Here is a 21563-nt window from a genome sequence, read left to right on the forward strand (position 1 = left end):
CTCCAAGGACGCTTCTTCAGCGGCTGGGGAAATGGGTTTTCTACAAGCTCAAAGGCAGAGCTAAAAGTCATGGCATTTGGTAATCCAGTGGGAGAAAATATGAGTGGAACATGGCTTTGTGCACACAGACAGTAGAAAATAAGATCTGTGTTTGCACTGCTTAATTGCTATTTGTCCAATACGGTCGAATTGGCCACACGTGTTAATTATTTAATACGCAGTTTATTAGGCAAACAGCGCAATCCCTCGATACTCTTAATTAAATGATCAAACGATACTTTAGTCGTTAATTAAATCTATTCACAGCCAAACATAGTCAGTCAAGCCCCCTGTGTCAGAGATCATATTTAAAGCATTTAGAGTTTTCTAGGATTTCAGCTGTAGCGCAAATCCAAAGACAACATGAAATAGGAATCATGACCCATTTTACTTCTGTAATATCACATAAACTTGGGTTTTTAAAAATATTTTTGTTTTTGAAAGAAGTCTAATCAAGGCTGCATTTATTTGATCAAAAATACAGTGAAAAGCATAATATTGTGAAAGAACAGTATTCATTTGAAAAAGAAATGATTTGTAGTATTATAAATGTCTTTAATGTCACTTTTGATCAATTTAATGCATCTTTGCTGAATAAAAATCTTTTTTTTTTAAATCATACTGACACTTTGCTATGCATTTGCTAGGGTGCTTTGGTTACCTGGGCATTGGCTGCAAGGATGTTCTGGGCGTTGCCATGCGTTTTACTAGAATGTTTTGGGTGGTTACCAGGGCGTTGCCATGCGTTTTACTAGAATGTTTTGGGTGGTTACCAGGGCGTTGCCATGCGTTTTACTAGGGTGTTTTGGATGGTTACCAGGGCGTTGCCATGTGTTTTACTATTATGTTTTGAGTGGTTATGAGGTTGTTACTATGTGGTTGCTAAGGTGTTTTGGATGGTTACCAGGGCATTGCCATGTGCTTTACTAGAATGTTTTGGATAGTTACCAGGGCGTTGCTATGCATTTTATTAGAGTGTTTTGGATGGTCACCAGGACATTGCTATGCATTTACAAGGGTGTTTTGGATGGTTACAAGATAGTTGCTATGTATATTTCTAGTTTGTTTTGGGTGGTGGTTACTAGTTGGTAGTTATCTACCCTGAACCAAAGAGTCCATTCAAGTTTTTATGATATTTTTGTCTATAAATATTGTCCAGGTCCCTCCTTCAACATACGTCTTTTTTTGTCCGTTTCATTTTTCTAAGAAAAATAATAGTGCAAATTATATAGCAGAAAGATTTTATAAAGCCTGCAACCACTAAAACAATAAATAAATATCTATTTGTCTCTTGGTCAACATTAACCAACAGCCTGTACTGCCAAACAAGAAAGTTGTTTCAGAAACAGAGCAAGTTTTGATGAAAGACTAACATTACTGTACTTGCACAGATGAATCATTCACATTAAGCCAGTAACGTGCATTACATAGAGTAAAGAGGGTCAGTTTTGATTTCATGTTGACACACTCAAAGCAGCGATGCATTACCCCACACAGCTAATTAAAATACAAACATTCTGAAAGGTAAAAGAGAGAATGACTGTAACTTACATGCTGGTTTTCGTCTTTGACCCTGCGTGACTGCAAAAGCAATAACGAGACAGGATTCAATTATGTTCTCACTCTCACACAAAGTACGACAGACAGATGTAGCTATTTGTGTGGGAGTGCAATCAGCACTTGCTCATTTGCATTCCATAATAAACAATAAACACAAGAACAACGTCTCCAGCTTCATTAGCAGCCGCTGATTTGCGGACGCTTCGCTTCGGGGGCTCTGATTGTTCCTTCCTGTCGGAGACGTTTTAGCATTATATATTCCACATTTCTGAGAGAAAAAGGCCCCTCGGCTTTGATCAAATGGTGTGTGTCACCTGTATGGTACAGGCAGAGCGTTTATGATAAAATATTAAGAGAGCTTGAGGTGTACTGCTCGGCTTTACATCAGAGAAAGTGCAGTTGATCAAATCTCATATGTGGGTTAAATGCAAATACATACCGAAGGCTTTATTTTTACAGTAAGGTCCAAAAGTCTGAGACCACTAGTGAAAATGTGCACATTTTGCAGTTTTTCATCTGAATGCATTACAGCTTCTGAAAACAAATTACAAATTTGTGTGAGAAACAGACCATAATTTAATGTTATTAATAATCTACTGTTAACCACTGCTACTGGATCATTCAGCGAGTCTGATTCATGACTGAATCATATCATTCAGATAAACTGATTCATTTAAAAAAAAAAAAAAAAAAAACACTTAAAAGAATGATTCATTAATGAATCAGTTCAAAGTTCAGTATGTTTATAACACAAAATAAATATATAATTGGGTCTATATGATAAAAAATGTTTTAAATAATAAGTTCAAGTTCAGTCTGTTTATCACAATAAAATATTGTATGACTTCAGAAGGTGTGTAATATAAAGTAAATAATATAAAAATATTGATAAATAAATTTATATTTTTTAATGAATAAACATTTAAATTAATCCGTTCAAGTTCAATCGATTTATCACATAAAAATTCTGTATATGACTTCAGACAGCATGGACGGTATAAAGTAATTAATATATAAATATTATAAATGAATACATTTTTATAAACTTTTTAGAAATAAACAATTTCATTAATTAGTTTAAGTTCAATCTGTTCATCACACAAAAATACTGTATTACTTCAGAAGGTATGGAATATAAAGTAAATAATATAAATATTTCTGAATAAATAAATCTCTCTCTCTCTCTATATAGGTATATATACACACACACACACACACACACACACACATAGTTCTTTACGCAAAAATATTGTATGGCTTCAGAAGGTAATACTTTACAGGAATATAAAGTTAATATCTAAATATTTAGAAAAATATTTTTACACATGAATCAGTTTAAGTTCAGTCTGTTCTTCACACAAAAATACTGTATGACTTCAGAAGGTGGAATATTAAGTAAATAATAAATAAATATTTATAAATAAACAATTAATAAATTAAACACACTGTAAAACCGAACAGTGAAATGAAATGAAATGAGTTAATTTCACTCAAATAATAATGAAAGTTCATTGGACTTAATTAAAATAGGTTCTGTAAACTCAAAATGTTGTTGTTGTAAGGCGAACTTAAAATGATTGCGTTTTCTAGTTCCCAGCATGCTCTGCACCAGACAACCAGGAAAATAAATGTAGAAATTAAGTGTTATTTTGTGTGTTTTTGCACAAGATTAACATAGAGAGACATAAGTTAGTACTTAAATGTTGTGTTATGTTAGGATTTACAGGTTTCTGTTATGATGGTTTTGTAGTGTTACCGTTGTGTTGAAGAGTAGAGCCTGTGGTTAGGTTGAGGATGGACAGCAAAACTTAAAGACTATATATACTGAGTGTTGTTTGACTTTTAACATGCAATTGTTGTCTTTTAGATAACTACATTAGCATGTGCCAGTGTGCTGTTGCTAATTAGCACTTAACTATAAAGATCTGAATGAATGTGTTGTTTATGGAAGCAAGTTGTATATAATTATTATTGTGATGAGTGGGGTGGGATCATGGAAATGAGGCTTGGCTTGGCTCCCATTGCTCTTAGCCCCGCCCCACTTGTCATAAAAAGTATAAGCTCTACTAACTTAAAAAAAAGTTTAATTTGCTTACTCAAATGTTTTGAGTATTCTTAACTTCTCAGGTTTTACAGTGCATATAATACATATATTTATAAATAAACAATTTTTATAAATATAAATTTTCATTTTTGAATGAACTACCCCTTTAAGAATGATGATTCACATCCTACAAGGCCACACTTACCCTTCCGTGATTGACAGCAGCCTTCCACTCCTCACTTCTCGCGTCCATTTCGTCATCACTCCACTCCCAGTCACCATCCTCGGTCTTGTGCAGATGACCGCTCGACCCTGGAACCCTCCTGACCTGCGGGAGCGAACGGGACACACCGTCAAACTCACAATAGTGTGCACACAGCAGTGACTCCACACTTTTCCAGCAGACTTGGTGCTGAAAGTATTTTCTCATTCGTTTTCTCCATAAGCGTTACAAAATATATTTAGAGTTTTGGAACCAAGCTATTTACAAATTACATTTATATAAGCTGAAATCATGCAAACTGGTTTCTCCAGAAGCATATCATTGTTTACCAACTTCAGAGCTCATGCCAGGCCCAACTTGGTATGTCTACAAACGATTGTTAAAAATCAATTTCTTTATGGAGGAAATGAATGGCATTTGTACTTTCAGAAGCCTACTGCTCTACAGCGTCACGCTTCGGTTTCAGCAGGGGTCGAGTGTGTCAGATATAGTCTGTGCTGAACTTACAGGGCTTATTTCTCTGGGTCAGTGAAGTGAGCTTTAATTCATCTCCCGGCCCTAACTTCAACAAAAAGCTTCTTTTTTTTTTGAGGCCTGCTCGGTGTCTGTAACCAGCGCTGAAATATTCCACTATCTGCTCTTTTCAGCAGGACACATCTTTCAAAACATGCTAAAGTTTAATCTGGCCAACAAGATCTCAATGTGCATTGAAGTACAGCAAATCAGGGGATCAGCTCGACTCCTGAAACCATGCAATTCTGCTCAACAACATCTCTAAAATCCTGTCATTTAGACAAGACTTTTCTCAGTCTGACAGCCAAGCTCTAATCTGATCGGCTGGCTTTACACAATTTCCGAGAGTAAGGGCACACCGGTTTTACTATCCGTCCAACAGGAAATCGATTTACGTTTACAATGTACCAGGATGAGAAAATGAACACTGGTCACTTGCCCAAGTTTGCCAAGCTAGTGACAACAAAACTTTGAAAGATGCTTGTCAGTAGCATGTGAATTAGAGAGCAATTAGATAGAATTAGACAGAGCAGAACTTATGTCTGTGAAATAAATGCTATTAATTACTTTTGGTAATCTGTTCACAAGTTTACAAATATTTTTTTAAATAATAATGTTTCTTATGACAATTTTATAACAAAAAACCTAAAATAATAATAATTTTTATGACAATGTTCAAAGTAATGAAAATGTGATCATTTCTGGGGTTTGTTTAAGAATAAAATCTACATTTATATGCATATATTAGACAGAGCAATTTATGTCAGTGTATTACTTTTGGTATTCTGACTGGTACCAAATGGAATACAAACATGTTTATGCTAATTTTTTGTTCATTTTTTAGTTAATGTGTCAGAATAGTATATCCTTAAAAATATATATTTATATTGAAAATTATGTTCCTTATGACAATTTTCAAAGTAATGTAATTTGATAGATTTGATACACTTATATTCTTATATTTTTAAGTACATGCATACTGTATATAATATTTATTAAGTATTATTTATATTCACAATATACACATTTTAATGGATGAATAACTAAAAAAATACTAATATAATAATAATGTTTATCACAATGTTCAAAGTAATGAAAATTTGATACATTTGTATTTTTATTAAAAAATAATGATTACAAACATACCTATATTTTAATTATAAAATGGTAACACTTTACAATAAGGTTCATTAGTTAACATTAGTTAACAACAGTAGTAAACATGAACTAAGAATGAATAATACTTCTACAACATTTATTAATATTAGTTCATGTTAATTTCAGCATTTACTAATGCATTATTAAAATCACAAGTTGTGTTTGTTAACATTAGTTAATGCACTGTGAACTAACATGAATAAACAATGAACAACTGTATTTATATTAACAAAGATTAATAAATAGTGTAATAAATGCATTGCTCATTGTTTGTGCATGTTAGTTAATACATTAACTAATGTTAACAAATGACACCTTATTGTAAAGTGTTACCATAAAAATATATATAACTTAAAAAAATAAATAAATAAAATAAAAGATACTGAAAATAATAATGATTCTCATGACAATTAGACCCATCAACAAATAATAAAATAAAATTTGTCAGTCTCTTCTAGTCTAAGTGTGAGGTTCAAAAGTCTTGTACAACACGAGACTATTAAGAGTTCTAGCTAGTTCCATCCATTTAATCCCAGAACCGGCGATAACTCTATCAAAAAGGCACAGAAGACCTTAAATCCTCTGGATGTCTGCGAAATATGAGGCACTAGACTGTGGAGATCAGACGCCGTCCAATCAATGACACTTTCTGAAGTTTGCTCTCTTCTGAGAGGCTATTGACAAAATCATATTGGCCTGATCGAGAAATTCAGTCGATCTGCAACGTATGCATCCAGCCGCCCCGTCCTGACACACAGACACACTGTCTTCCAGGAGATTTACTGAGCTTCCAGTTCAAGACGAGAGGTGAAACACAGCACACACACGCACACACATCTAGAGGCGAGAAGCACTAAGTAAGCGTTCTGCGAGTGAGATAACATGTACCCGTTTCCCAGCATCCTCTGTGTGCTGCTTCCTCTGCTCGGGATCCTTCAAAATAACACACAGACAAACAAAGCAACAAATAAGCATCAGCGCATGATGACAAACTGCACCTGCGGGCTGTGTGCTTATGAATAACACGAGTGGGTCAGCGGCACAGAGCGCTCAAACACACACTCGCTGTCATTTACGGACATTATGTAAGCTCAAATAGCCAGCAGCAAATTGCTCTCTTAGAAAATTTAATGCGCAATCGAGTGTTGTGATGCAGACATTCAATTACAAAAACAAATCATTACAATACTGAGAAAGAAAGACAAAAGAACATCTTTACAAATAATATTTAAAGATGTATCTACATGTATTCAGGAAATGTATTTTTGCATTTATTATTTATAATTGTAGTTTTTTTTAGGGCCATTGGCACAAATTCTTTTGCTCAGGCAAATTCAAAAATTAAACTAGATCAAATTTAATTGAATCACTTCAATGATGTTCACAATATATAAATCCTTAATATATACAGTGCCTTTCAAAAGTTTGGGATCAGTAAGGTTTGAAATGTTTTTTTAAAAGAAGTTTCTTATGTTCACCGAGGCTGCCTTTATTTGATCAAAAATACAGAAAATAAAAACTGTAATTTTGTGAAATATTATTGCAATTTAAAATAACTGTATATACACTACTATTCAAAAGTTTGGGGTCAGTATTTATTTTTTTTTTTTTAAGAAATTAATACTTTTATTCAGCAAGGATGTGTTAAATGGATAAAAAGTGATAGTAAAGGCTTATATTGTAAGAAAAGATTTCTATTTTGAATAAATGCTGTACTTTTTACCTTTTTATTCAGAGAATCAAAGAAAAAAGTATCACGTTCCAAAAAAAATATGAAGCAGCACAACAGTTTCAACACCGATGATAAATCAGCATATTAAAATGATTTCTGAAGGATCATGTGACACTGAAGACTGGAGTAATGATGCTGAAAATTCAGCACTGCATCACAGAAATAAATTCTATTTCACAATATTACTGTATTTTACCATCAAATTCTGTTTTTTATTATCAAATAAATACAGCCTTGATAAGAGACTCCATTCAAAACGCATAAATCACCAAATAACGTCTTTAGAAATAATTTTAAGTATCCAAATTCATACTGCACTCTGTTTATGTAATTTCATCTCTATTTCTGCTCTACTGTATACATACTTCATATGCTTTGGCAGTACAGTAAATGTTTATAGTCGTGTCACTAAAGCTTTGTTCACTGAAATGAGAAGAGAGAAATAAAGACAGTTTTATAGCTATATATTCTGATTTACATCTTTAATTCAGTACCAGGTATAACTCAGCAATCAATAAAGGAGTTTATTAAAATTTCAGCTGAAGATAATTCAAAATAATGTGCTCCAGCATGAGAGTCAACACATGAGTCCACTGCAGCGACACAGCGAGAAACAAAGCAGCAAGCTGCTCTGCCCCCTACTGGACACAAACCACAAACACTCACCTTCACCAGACACACACAAGAATTACACAGATATAAAATCTAATATATTACTAAAGGTATAGGTGAAGACATATATACGATAAGACCTTATCTCTGGTCAAAACGACACAATCTTGCCTCACTTCATCTATCACAGGTTTGTTCCAAGAAGGTCAAGTTATACGAGATGGCAGAAATTACAGGATAAAATCTAGTATAAAATAATCAAGATGTTCATGCATGAAATTCTAATCTATCTATCTATCTATCTAGGTCTTATTTTGCCCAGGTCATTTTAAAGTACATCAAACTGAATGAAAAATCATATAGAGAATTAATTGAATTTCTTCTATGATGTACAACTGATATTCAAATTTAACAAATAATTTATGATATATGATATATATTTGTGGGATGGAAATTCAAATATATTTAGGCTGCCTCTCTGGAGACTGAAATAAAGAAAAATAAGTCATATTAAAAGGACAAACTTTTTCGTGGAAAAATTAAATCAATATTTTAAATCAATATATATTAAAATATATATTTTTTAATTATTTCATAATTTTTTATTAGTATATATTATTAATAAAATATTATAGATTATATATAAAATAAAACATTTCATTAATCCTTTGTTTTATTATTAACAAAATCAGTCAAAGCGTGGTCTAATTGTCAATTATATCTCAGAGTCAAGGTCATTTAATTTTTTCAGGTCAAACTGAATTTAAAAAATGCTTAAATTATTATATTTGTAAAAAAAAATGTTTTAGACCTAAAAAAAAAATTAAAATTTAAAATTTAAAAAAATGATCCAAGTTCTTTGGTTCATTTTAAATGACGCTGTGTTTGAAAACTCAAAAGCCAAATAAAGCACACATTAAAATCATGATTCGCACAGTGCTGCTTAATTCTGTTTAGCTCTAGTGGACGGTCACTGACGAAACACTTTGAAATTCCAAGGTCAAATTCTGATTTTCTCCACAGCGGGCCCAACAGAACTGCAGCTGCTAAAATTCAAGTCCTATGAAAGGTCTCACGGTGAGGAGAAAGAGAGACACAGGGCAAGAAAGAGAATGACAAAGACAGAGCGAGGCAGACAACCACAGAGAGAGAGAGAGAGAGATAAAGGAATACAGACAGAGGCAGGGGAAGTGAGGTAAGGAAGAGAAATGGTGTTTGTCAGGAGTTGTTCAGGTCAGAGAGTCCTTACATGACAGCATCTCTCTCTCTCTTTCTCTCTCTGCGGGCTACAGCTATGCTGACTGGATACATAATGTGGGAGTGAGGCTGGGTCACAATCGCTCACAAACACATCAGCAATGAGGACAGACACCAGGTGACAGAAAGGACACACACATATTGCTGACACTGACACATCCTTCATCATAATATTCACGAGGGTCGTGATTCAATTTCATAATTCACATTTTTAGTACACTACATTCCAGACTCGCACCGTAGCCGTGTCTGAAACCTGAAAAACTATGAAGCAGTACAAGTATTTTTAATATTGATAATAATTAGAAATGTTTATTGAGCGGCAAATCAGCATATTAAAATGATTTCTGAAGGATCATGTGACACTGAAGACTGGATAGTGATGCTGAAAATTCAGTTTTGATCACAGGAATAAATTACATTTTCAAAACTATTCAAATAGAAACGAGTTATTTGAGATTGTAATTACATTTCACAATTTCATTGTTTTACTATATTTTTAATCAAATAAATGCAGCCTATTTTTGAATGAAAAGACTTCATTAAAAAAATATATTTTAAAAAAACTTGATCTCAAACTTTTGAAATTAAATTAATTCACAAACATATTGATATAATGCAAAAAAAAAAGTCTCACTAAAAGGCTGAAATCATTAAAAAAGATGAATTAACCCTAATGCAGTGTCATATTATAATAATTATAACATTATAATTAATATTATAGACAGATACAGAAACAGAAAACTCAAAGGCCAAATAAAGAACACATTAAAATCATCATATTGTTAAACAAAAAATAAATAAAAATCTCTTGACCTCTGGTCATAAATTAAGAGTTACTGATTTAGAAAATCATTTAAGTATTAAGTAACTCAATTTCTGTACAAATTATCTAAACATCCTTAAAACAATATTTATTATTTTAATCTTTATCGTTAATTATTTTAAGTATAATATATTAATACCTATTTTCAAATAGGGTAAACATACCACACTTCCATTTTTGAGATCAGATTCTAAAAAGAAAAAATTATTTATTATCCTACTTGATGTTTTAACCAATTGATGTGTTTGTTACTTAGGGGTGTTCGATATGATGATTTTTGACCGTGGACGATAAAAATCTCTCCACGATCTGCTTTTGAAGAAATATAGTAGTCTCGTGCTACAGCGCACATTCTATTATTTACAGTTCTGGCGCCTCCGTCTCTATATACTGTACAACAGGGCATACAGCGGTAGAGTTACTCTGACAGGACACTGCACTTATTTGCGATCGCAAAAGTACATTATTTGCATACAAGCCTTGCCTGTTAAATGATTCATTCATGCACTGGTCTGACATCCGCTTTTTCTGAGCGCATGCATCAGAATTGCGCGCACTAAACGTGTCAAACAGCGCCTGATTACTGAACTAAGTTATCTTTTGCACTAATACTGTCAAAACACACAAGGTTTACATATAGACTCAGTTGGTTATGTCTAAAATGAAAGTAAACAGATGAGAGAGAAACTGATGCGTGCCTGAACATTAGAAGCGTGCCGGTCTTAAAGGGACAGTACTACTAAACATGCAGCCGACTGTCATTAAAGGGATAGTTCACCCTAAAATGTAATTTCTGTCATTATTTACTCACTCGCATGTCGTCCCAAACCTGCATTCATTTCTTTCTTGTGTTGAACACAAAAGATGATATTTTTAAGAATGTGGGTAACCAAATAGTTGCTGGTACACATTTGAATTTGATAGAAGGAAAAAATACTATGTACAGTAAGTCACTGTGGACCAGCAACTGTTTGGTTTTCCACGTTCTTCAAAATAGCATTTATGTTCAGCAGAAGAAAGAAACTCACTCAGATTTGAAACAACTTTTGAGTAAATGTATTTTTGGGTGAACTATTCCTTTAACGTTAATAACCCTGCTGAAAAAAACCCCCAATAGAACCCTGCCCAAAACACAATAGAAAATGTAATGGATTTAATGGTTATAATGGAAACTATAATGGTGTCTACTGGTATGTGATGGATTCTATTGGTGGGATGTTAAATCCTATTGGAAAAATGCCCAATACACACTACAAAAAGGCATTTTGTAATGGTTTTACTGGAAAAAGCTAATGGTGTATAATGGTATTTTAATGGAAACCATTGGAATTTCTGTGATGGTTTCTATTGGGCTTCTATTGTTTTGTTTTTTTTTAGCAGGGAAAATAACAAAACACAAAGAGAAAAATCACTCACTACTCTTGACTGAAAAACTTTAATACAGTTGCTTTAGGAATCAGTCTATATAGCGTTTTATTTTTGTATTTGTCAACTCACGCTAAATAACCTATTGTACCAGAAAATAAAGCACTGTTTGTTTTATTTGTATTTTATGTGTATTTGTAATGTGTATCTTTAGATAAAATAATGCCGAAAGGTTTTTATCTTCACCCACTTTGGCCCAAATATCTGCCATTCTTTTTTGTTTGTTGTTGTTGTTACCTTGACAGGCTTTGTCTTTATAATAGGGAAATTAGTTTGGCTGTAATGCTCAGACAACTTGCAAAATAGTAAAACCAACATGACAAAGAATCGTGATAAAATTGTGATATTTAAAAAAAAAAAAATCGTGATATGATATTTTTTCCATATCGCCCACCCCTATTGTTACTATATACCTCCTGTAATTTCAAGTCCATCAGATCATTGCACGCTGAGATATGAATCTCCATGTGTTCGCGCTGTCTGGCGGCAATTTTGAAAGCTGTCTAAAAACTTTCACCAAAAGAGGAGCCCCTTAAATGTGCGTTTTTTAGATGTTATTTTGGGTAAGTTTCACTACTTATTGTAAAATTAAAAGATTAATGTTCAGACTTTTGCATATTATAACCTGGAACTTGGATGTGGGAAATAATTACATTAGATCCAAAAGATAGTTTTAACAACACAGTTAGCTGACTAGCTGTATAAGATTGTGTGCTACGCTAACATATTACTTCACAGGCATTACTGGCTTGTACTTTTACATCCATAGTACTATAAATTGACAGTTTATTGCTGGTCTGTGGTTTTACACTGCTGTAATTTTTAAAGATTTCATATTATTGTAAGGTAAGCTTAAAGCGTGCACTACTATGAAAATCGCACAGCTTCAGTGTGACATCAATAAGAAAAAGTATATTTTCATAGATATTGTTAATAATAGTTGTTCATATTAAAATATGTATGAACTTAATACATGACCTAGACTATTTATTTAGCAAAAATCCTGTCATTATAATAAATATTACATGAAATTTATTACAAATTGTTGCTGCTCCAATTAAGCTCAGTGTGCTCTCTTTAAGCTCTTCCACATTGAACGTCTGTGTAAATACTTCATAGACAGACTTTAAATATTAACTGATGGTTGTCACTTTAAGTTAAGCTAATCGATTTTCTATGGATTCTGTCAACTCAAATCTGCAGACTGGCTCTGATCTTTGGCAACTAGCATCAACTTCTCCAGACTGTAAATCTGTGGAAAATCTGGGCAAAATCATATAGTGTATTCCAGCCATAAGAGATTATAGATAAGTTGACATCCATTTAATAAGAGGCTTCATAATGAGGCTAGTTTGTGTGTTCATCCCCATGAATTAAATGTTTGATTTTTGAATGTTACTTAGCTGAACGTGGACTAGTACAGATGTTGCAATGTGCTTAAATGACACTTCATTATGAATATATAACTGATCAAATTGAATGCCTTGTTGCTTGATTTTAGTGTTCTGTTTTTTTTTTTTTTGTGATTGACTTTGTACCTTCAAAAATAAATATGAGAGGACAGACAGTGATCGATCACCTGAAAGAGCTGGAAACGGTCATTGAGTAGCAGAAACCAGAAGCGCTTTAATCACTGTTAGTGTGAACGTCCCCTACAGCGGTTTGTTAACACGGTTTCAGCTGATGAGCTTCACTACTGTACCACGCCACTAACAACTCCAATATCCCAACCCAGGTGCTACAAATAACATTTCAGATCTCTAATTAAACCTACATTTCCCAGAGGTTCCCTTTCCTGAATACAACACCTCGGATGACTGCAACTGTTGTCAAATCTACGCATGGACTCCGTTCAACCCAGACAACAGCCCCAACGTCTGTTTCTCTCTCCCTCCCATTAATACTGTAATTCATTGAGAAGAGTCTATTACTGAAAGCACGACTAGTTTTCTCTGAGCACTTCAGACAACTGAAAAACCATCACACATCAACAAAATCAATTCTAAATGGATCCGCTGTAGTGATTATTCTTTACAAGTCAGACTCTAAATACGCCTGTGTGGCTGCGCAGTAATCTGCCAGGCGACTTTTAAGTGCACTCATTCGGTCACCTACTGTGGAATAAATCCCTTTATCAGTAAAAAACACACCTTTTTTGACGCAAGTCATTCAACCTAAAAAACACTATTATGAACAAACCACAAGGAGTAGAGTAATTTTAGTTATTTATATAATAATAGTAATATATATTTTTAAAAACTTACAATAAAATACACATAAGTTGAAATAAAATAAAATGTAAACAAATAAAAACCTTTACCTTATTTTATTTATCTTTTTCATTTTGTTTATTTTGATTCTGAAATGTTACTAATAACTAAAACTTGAATAAAAAATAAACATTAAAAGAAAACTAATAAAAATAAAAACACAAACTCAATTACTAAAACTATAATTAAAATGAAAACAGAAAATATTAAATAACTATTTATTAATATTGATACCAAAACTACACTGTGTATGTGTGTATGTCATAAAATGTATTTTTTTTATCAAAAGAACATTCAAAAAGTTTAATAAAAAAAATACAATACAATAAAATAATCAAGGCTTTTTTAACTAAATGAACATAATATTTAGTAAGTTTCATTCACAAGTAAACCATTTATATGCACTAATATTACACTACTAAATAATAATGCATATATTATTTTCATGAAAACACTTTAAAGAGATTTCCATGAACAATTCTGAGTAATTATGCAAACAAATAAATTGAACTGTTGAGCTTAGACTCGATTCAATAAAAAGACAGTTTGAACCGAGTCATGGAAATGACACAAACTTAAACTAAAAGTAATACGTTTAAAATATGAACTAATGATAACAAACTAATAAATTAATACATTTAAATCAGAGATGCTATTAAAACATCTAATGACTTGCAAGGATTGCAGACTTAACCTAATGGCACAGTCTTTTGCAAACTGAATGTGCAAATAAAAAGCAATATTCACAATGTTATATCACTAGCAGAATCTCTGTCAATATTCTATACATGCACTGCATATTTCCCTCATTCTGTCAGCTGCACCTCAACACAACACCAGCAAACCCACATTTGCAAACACCAACATCCCCCCATCATTTCAGCCCATCAATGTCACAGCCTCCACAGGACATTCTGTACCTCCTCCTAAATGGATGGATGTGTGCTGCTCTTTAGCCACCATTTCTCTCATTCATTTAGTGGCTGGAGGTGTGGGGAGCTGATAGCCGACCCATAAGCACTATCGCACATGCAGCCTGCATGCAAATGGCTGTTTAAACGCAGCACACTGTTGCCTGCATTAAAGCCCATTTTTTCTTCATACTATAGCTCATCAGAGCTTAGAGACATTTGGTGTCTGCTGAAGGCATGAACTGAAACAATGACTTAAATTCAGCGTGAATGAGTTTCACACCACCTGCTTAGTAAGGAAACACACCACACACAATCAAAATTTAGAGGGAAGGGTCTTAGCTGCATACTGATGAAGCATAAAACGTGTAAAAAAAAAAAAAAAAGCATGATGCAGAACGGAAAGAGAAAGAGATAGACCGATAAATAGACGGACAGACAGACAGAACGATAGATAGAACAATAGATAGACAGAACAATAGATAGACAGAACAATAGAACGATAGATAGATAGAACGATATAACAAAAACGATAGATAGATAGCTAGATAGATAGATAGCTAGATAGATAGACAGAAAAAAAGAATGATAGATAGATATATACATACATACATACAGTGGTGTGAAAAGGTTTTTGCCCCCTTCCTGTTTTTTCATTTTTTGCATATTAGTCACACTTGAATGATTCAGATCATCAAACAAATTGTAATATTACACAAAAGATAACCCGAGTAAATACAAAATGCAGTTTTGAAATAATGATTTCATTTATTAAAGGAACACTCCACTATTTTTGAAAATAGCCTCATTTTCCAACTCCCCAAGAGTTAAACAGTTGAGTTTTACCGTTTTTGAATCCTGGCCGTAGCACTTTTAGCTGCAGCTTAGCATAGATCATTGAATTGGATTAGACCGTTAGCATCTCGCTCAAAAATGACCAAAGAGTTTCGATATTTTTCCTATTTAAAACTTGACTCTTCTGTAGTTACATCGTGTACTAAGACTGACGGAAAATGAAAAGTTGCGATTTTCTAGGCCGATATGGCTAGGAACTACAGGTGCTGGTCATATAATTAGAATATCATCAAAAAGTTTATTTATTTCACTAATTCCATTCAAAAAGTGAAACTTGTATATTATATTCATTCATTACACACAGACTGATATATTTCAAATGTTTATTTCTTTTAATTTTGATGATTAGAGCTTACAGCTCATGAAAGTAAAAAATCAGTATCTCAAAATATTAGAATATTTACATTTGAGTTTGAATAAATGACCATCCCTACAGTATAAATTCTGGGTATCTCTTGTTCTTTGAAACCACAATAATGGGGAAGATTGCTGACTTGGCAATGATCCAGAAGACGAACATTGACACCCTCCACAAAGAGGGTAAGTCACAGAAGGTCATTACTGAAAGGTGTGGCTGTTTACAGAGTGCTGTATCAAAGCATATTAAATGCAAAGTTGACTGGAAGGAAGAATTTGGGTAGGAAAAGGTGCACAAGCAACAGAGATGACCGCAAGCTTGAGAATACAGTCAAGCAAAGCCGATTCAAACACTTGGGGAGAGCTTCACAAGGAGAGAACTGAAGCTGGAGTCAGTGCATCAAGAGTCACCACGCTCAGACGTCTTCAGGAAAAGGGCTACCAAGCCACTTCTGAACCAGAGACAACGTCAGAAGCATCTTACCTGGGCTGTGGAGAAAAAGAACTGGACTGTTGCTCAGTGGTCCAAAGTCCTCTTTTCAGATGAAAGTAAATTTTACATTTCATTTGGAAATCAAGGTCCCAGAGTCTGGAGGAAGAGTGGAGAGGCACAGAATCCATGTTGCTTGAAGTTTCAGTGTGCAGTGTGAAGTTTCCACAGTCAGTGATGATTTTGGCTGCCATGTCATCTGCTGGTGTTGGTCCACTGTGTTTTCTGATGTCCACAGTCAAAGCAGCCATCTACCAGGAAATTTTAGAGCTTGTCCTTCTGTTGACAAGCTTTATGGAGATGCTGATTTCATTTTCCAGCAGGACTTGGCACACTGCCAAAGGTACCAAAAGCTGGTTCAATGACCATAGGGTTACTGTGCTTGATTGGCCAGCAAACTCGCCTGACCTGAACCCCATAGAGAAGGTCAAGAGGAAGATGAGAGACACCAGACCCAACAATGCAGATGAGCTGAAGGCCACTATCAGAGCAACCTGGGCTCTCATAACACCTGAGCAGTGCCACAGACTGATCGACTCCATGCCACGCCGCATTGCTGCAGTAATTCAGGCAAAAGGAGCCCCAACTAAGTATTGAGTGCTGTACATGCTCATACTTTTCATTTTCATACTTTTCAGTTGGCCAAGATTTCTAAAAATCCTTTCTTTGTATTGGTCTTAAGTAATATTCTAATATTTTGAGATACTGATTTTTGACTTTCATGAGCTGTAAGCTCTAATCATCAAAATTAAAAGAAATAAACATTTGAAATATATCAGTCTGTGTGTAATATACAAGTTTCACTTTTTGAATGGAATTAGTCAAATAAATCAACTTTTTGATGATATTCTAATTATATGACCAGCACCTGTATACTCTCATTCCGGCGTAATAATCAAGGAACGGAATGGGAGTTCCTTATTAAGGTTCATTAGTTAACAACAGTAGTAAACATGAACTAAGAATGAACAATACTTCTACAGCATTTATCAATCTTAGTTAATGTTAATTTCAGCATTTACTAATGCATTATTAAAATCACAAGTTGTGTTTGTTAACATTAGTTAATGCACTGTGAACTAACATGAATAAACAATGAACTGTATTTTCATTAACATTAACAAAGATTAATAAATAGTGTAATAAATGCATTGTTCATTGTTTGTTCATGTTAGTTAATACATTAACTAATGCTAATAAATGACACCTTATTGTAAAGTGTTACCAATTGTTTTAATTCAGCCACATTGGATCGTTTTCGAGCATGAATGGACTGTTTAAGGTCATGCCACAGTATCTCAATCAGATTTTTGATTTGGCCACTCCAAAACCTTAATTTTGTTTTTCTTCAGCCATTCAGAGGTGGACTTGCTGCTGTGTTTGGAATCATTGTCCTGCTGCATAACCCAAGTGCACTTGAGCTTGAGGTCACAAACTGATGGCCGGACATTCTCCTTCAGGATTTTCTGATAGAGTGCAGAATTCATGGTTCCATCAATTATGGCAAGTAATTCAGGTTCTGAAGCTGCAAAGCAGCCTCAGACCATCACACTACCACCACCATGTTTGACTGTTGGTATGATGTTCTTTTTATGAAATGCTGTGTTGGTTTTATGCCAGATGTAACGGGACACACACCTTCCAAAAAGTTCAACTTTTGTCACATCAGTCCACAGAATATTTGCCCAAAAGTCTTGGGAATAATCAAGATATTTTTTGGCAAATGTGAGACGAGCCTTTGTGTTCTTTTTGGTCAGCAATGGCTTTTGCCTTGGAACTCTCCCGTCGATGCTGTTTTTTCCCAGTCTCTTTCTTATTGTTGAATCATGAACACTGACCTTAATTGAGGCCTGCAGTTCTTTAGATGTTGTTCTGGGTTCTTTTATTTCATTTATTCGTTTCGTTTATTCGATAGATCATCAAACTAATTTTTTATATTACACAAAGATAATGCAAGTAAATACAAAATGCAGTTTTAAATGACGATTTCATTTATTAAGGGAAAAAAACTGTCCAAACCTACCTGGCCCTACGTGAAAATTTTATTTCCCCCTCCTATTAAATCATGAAAGAACCGTGATTAACGACATTATTTTAGAAAGCGGAGTTAAATTTCACTAGCCAAACCCAGGCCTGATTACTGCCAGACCTGTTGAATCAAGAAATCACTTAAATAGAACCTGTCTGACAAAGTGAAGCATGCTTAAAGACCAACACATCATGTCGCGATCTAAAGAAATTCAAGAACTTCTGATCTGAATGAAACGAATAAACGATGATCTGAATCTTTTAAGTGTGACAAATATGCACCAAAAAAAAAAAAAAAACCAGGAAGGGGGCAAAAACCTTTTCACGGCACGACAGACAGACAGACAGACAAATAGATAGAACGACAGAACAATGAAATAAGATAGAATGATAGAACGATGGAACAACAGAATGTTACAATGATAAGAGAGTGTTAGAACATTAGAATGTTAGAATGATAAACAGAATGATAGATAGAATGCTACATAGAATGTTAGATGGACAGACAGCATAAACACGGTGAATAGACTGAGGGACAGAGTTCAGCAGAGAGTCCATGCATGATTGGCTCTTACAGTAATAGGTTAGAGTGCATTCAGTATCAGAGAGACACTCAGTGAGCGTTGAGGGCAGATGTCCTGCAGTGAGAAACATTACGGCTTCCGATCCCTCAATCAAAAGCAGCCACACTGTTTAATCAATACAGAAAGCACTTTGCTGGACATGAGAGCACAGAGACCCATCTGGCCTGAGGGAGAAAATACACTCAAAAGCATGGGGAAGAATGAGACAGCGTTACCTTTTTGGCTCTTTGGCTTATATTTGGTCCTTTACTAAGCAGCTTTTCAATCAAGTACTCTCGATTCTACAACACAGAGGCAAGAGGGGGAAAATACATAACATATATCAGTGACAGACCACTGTGAAGCACTGGTTAAAACATTTGAAGTATGGAGGTAGAGTATACTGCCGTACCTTAGCCTTCTGGAAAAATTTACATTTCAAAAGCTCGGCTGCAGTGGGCCTGTGGAGATGAGAAAGAGCGCTTGATGCTGACATTTTCAGACAGCTCCATATTTCAAGACACTCAACAATAAGGATTTTTTTTCTTTTTTTGTTCTGGCCAGGCTCGGCCAGTAGTTCAGATATAGTATTTACTTGACCTGGTGACATTTTCACTGGCCACTGTTTCAAATTTGGAGCATGCATGCATGCATAAATAAATAAATGTGTGTGTGTTAGATTACTGTATTTTATTTAATATCAATATTATATCATTTTTAATATAATATCTATTTGATATATTAAATTAACTTATATACTTTAACTACGTCCATTTCATATAAAATATAATACTTGAGATCAATCTATCTAAAATAATAGAAAAAAAATAAAATTAACATATGATATTGTATGATAGCATTTTAATGAGTCATGAGTTTAATTAACTAGCAATTTATATTAATATTGTATAGTGATCCTGCACAGTCATCATGTTACCATTATATACAATTATTATAGTCCACCACAACAGCCCTAGTACCCAATGTCCATTGTATTGACCAGATGAGGCAGCGGATATAGAAAGCAAACAGACCAGCAGCAATTTATTGTCTCAAGATCGCATTAGCTCATCCGTATCTATTTGAGCACACAATCGGTGTGGCATTTCTTTTATTGACTGCGATTTATCTTTAGAGAGACCAAATGGTGAGCAAGAGAAGGACAGACAATGAACTGCTATTAAATAATATACCCAACACAATTCGAATCAATATGTTTGCTTCTAGTATTAAGGCCTTTGCTGAAGCTTCTGGTCATGCAAGGAAACAGTCTTGAAGTCTGCACACCATTCAGCATTCTGGGACACAGATTCACTAATTTGTGTAAACAAGTAAGGTTTGTCAATTCAGATTACCTCTTGGCAGGGTCCTTCTGAAGGCACAAGGAAATGAGTTTTCTAAAAGATTTCCCATACTTCTTAAGCATCTCTTTGTCCTCAATCCCAGTCTCCAAGGTTGGAGGATCGTTCTGCAGCGTGAGCATTAAAACCTGCAAAAAAGCAGAAAGACATCAGATATATAAAAAAAAAAAATGATAAAACGAATGAAAGATCGATAGATAGATAGATAAATAGATAAAGTAGATAGATTTATTCATTCATTTATTTATTTATTTATTTATTCACTTTTTAACGCCATGCCAGCAGCGATCTCAGAATAATTTAAACAAGGTATACAATTAACAAAAAGTTATAAAAGACGTTTCAAATATACACTAGACAAAAATTCTAAAATACATTCAGGTGATAATTTTTTAATAAATCAGATAAACACACCTCTGAATAAAACCGTTGTCTATTTACATTTAAAAACAGTAAAATCTAATAAAATATGTTTCACAGTCATTTTTGTTTGGCAAGTAAGGCATGATGGTGGTTCTTCACCTTTTAATAAATATCCATGTGTAAGTCTTGTATGACCTAAAGGACACCTTGTAAAAGCAACTTGGTCATACCTAGATTTAAAATGAGTAAAAAAATATTTTTCTTACACTAGGATTTATTTCATATAGCTTATTTTCAAGACATTCATCCTATTCCATCTGCCACATGTCATTAATATAAGAGTTTATCTCAGGTTTGACATCACAGAAAGGAATTTGACACTCAGTGTGACACTAGTGTCAAATATTCAGGTTGAGTGCTTCTTTTTAAAGTAGATAGAACAACAGAACAATAGAATGAACAATAGATAAAACTAACAAACAATAAACAGACAGATAAAGGAATGGAATGACAGAACAAAATGATGGATGGATGGAAGGATAAAAGAATGGATGGATGCATGAATGGAATGACAACAAAATATTGGATGGATGGATGGACGAATGGACTGAATGACAGAATAATGGATGGATGGATCGATGGATGGACTGACAGAACATGGATGATTGGATGGATGGAAGGATAAAAGAATGGATGGATGCATGAATGAAATGACAACAAAATATTGGATGGATGGATGGATGGATGGATGGATGGATGGATGGATGACAGAATAATGGATGGATGGATGGATGACAGAATAATGGATAGATGGATGGATGGATGACAGAATAACGGATGGATGGATGGATGGATGGATGACAGAATAATGGATGGACGGATGGATGGATGGATGGATGGATGGATGACAGAATAATGGATGGACTGACAGAACATGGATGATTGGATGGATGGAAGGATAAAAGAATGGAAGGAT

General features: G+C 34.1%; 1 protein-coding gene across 2 annotated transcripts in view; it reads right to left on the reverse strand.

The window, feature by feature from the left end:
- Positions 1 to 21563, reverse strand: part of stk39 (serine threonine kinase 39) — a 73723-nt gene that overhangs the window by 36953 nt on the left and 15207 nt on the right. For both annotated transcript variants that reach the window (XM_058787840.1, XM_058787841.1), the window contains exons 8-12: positions 20219 to 20352; positions 19276 to 19324; positions 19100 to 19165; positions 3849 to 3971; positions 1591 to 1620 (exon numbers count right to left, since the gene is read on the reverse strand). In XM_058787840.1, the coding sequence (XP_058643823.1) occupies positions 1591 to 1620; positions 3849 to 3971; positions 19100 to 19165; positions 19276 to 19324; positions 20219 to 20352 (402 nt within the window). The remainder of the gene's footprint in view (positions 1 to 1590; positions 1621 to 3848; positions 3972 to 19099; positions 19166 to 19275; positions 19325 to 20218; positions 20353 to 21563) is intronic.

This window comes from Onychostoma macrolepis, chromosome 09 (assembly GCF_012432095.1).
Source record: "Onychostoma macrolepis isolate SWU-2019 chromosome 09, ASM1243209v1, whole genome shotgun sequence".
NCBI lineage: Eukaryota > Metazoa > Chordata > Actinopteri > Cypriniformes > Cyprinidae > Onychostoma > Onychostoma macrolepis.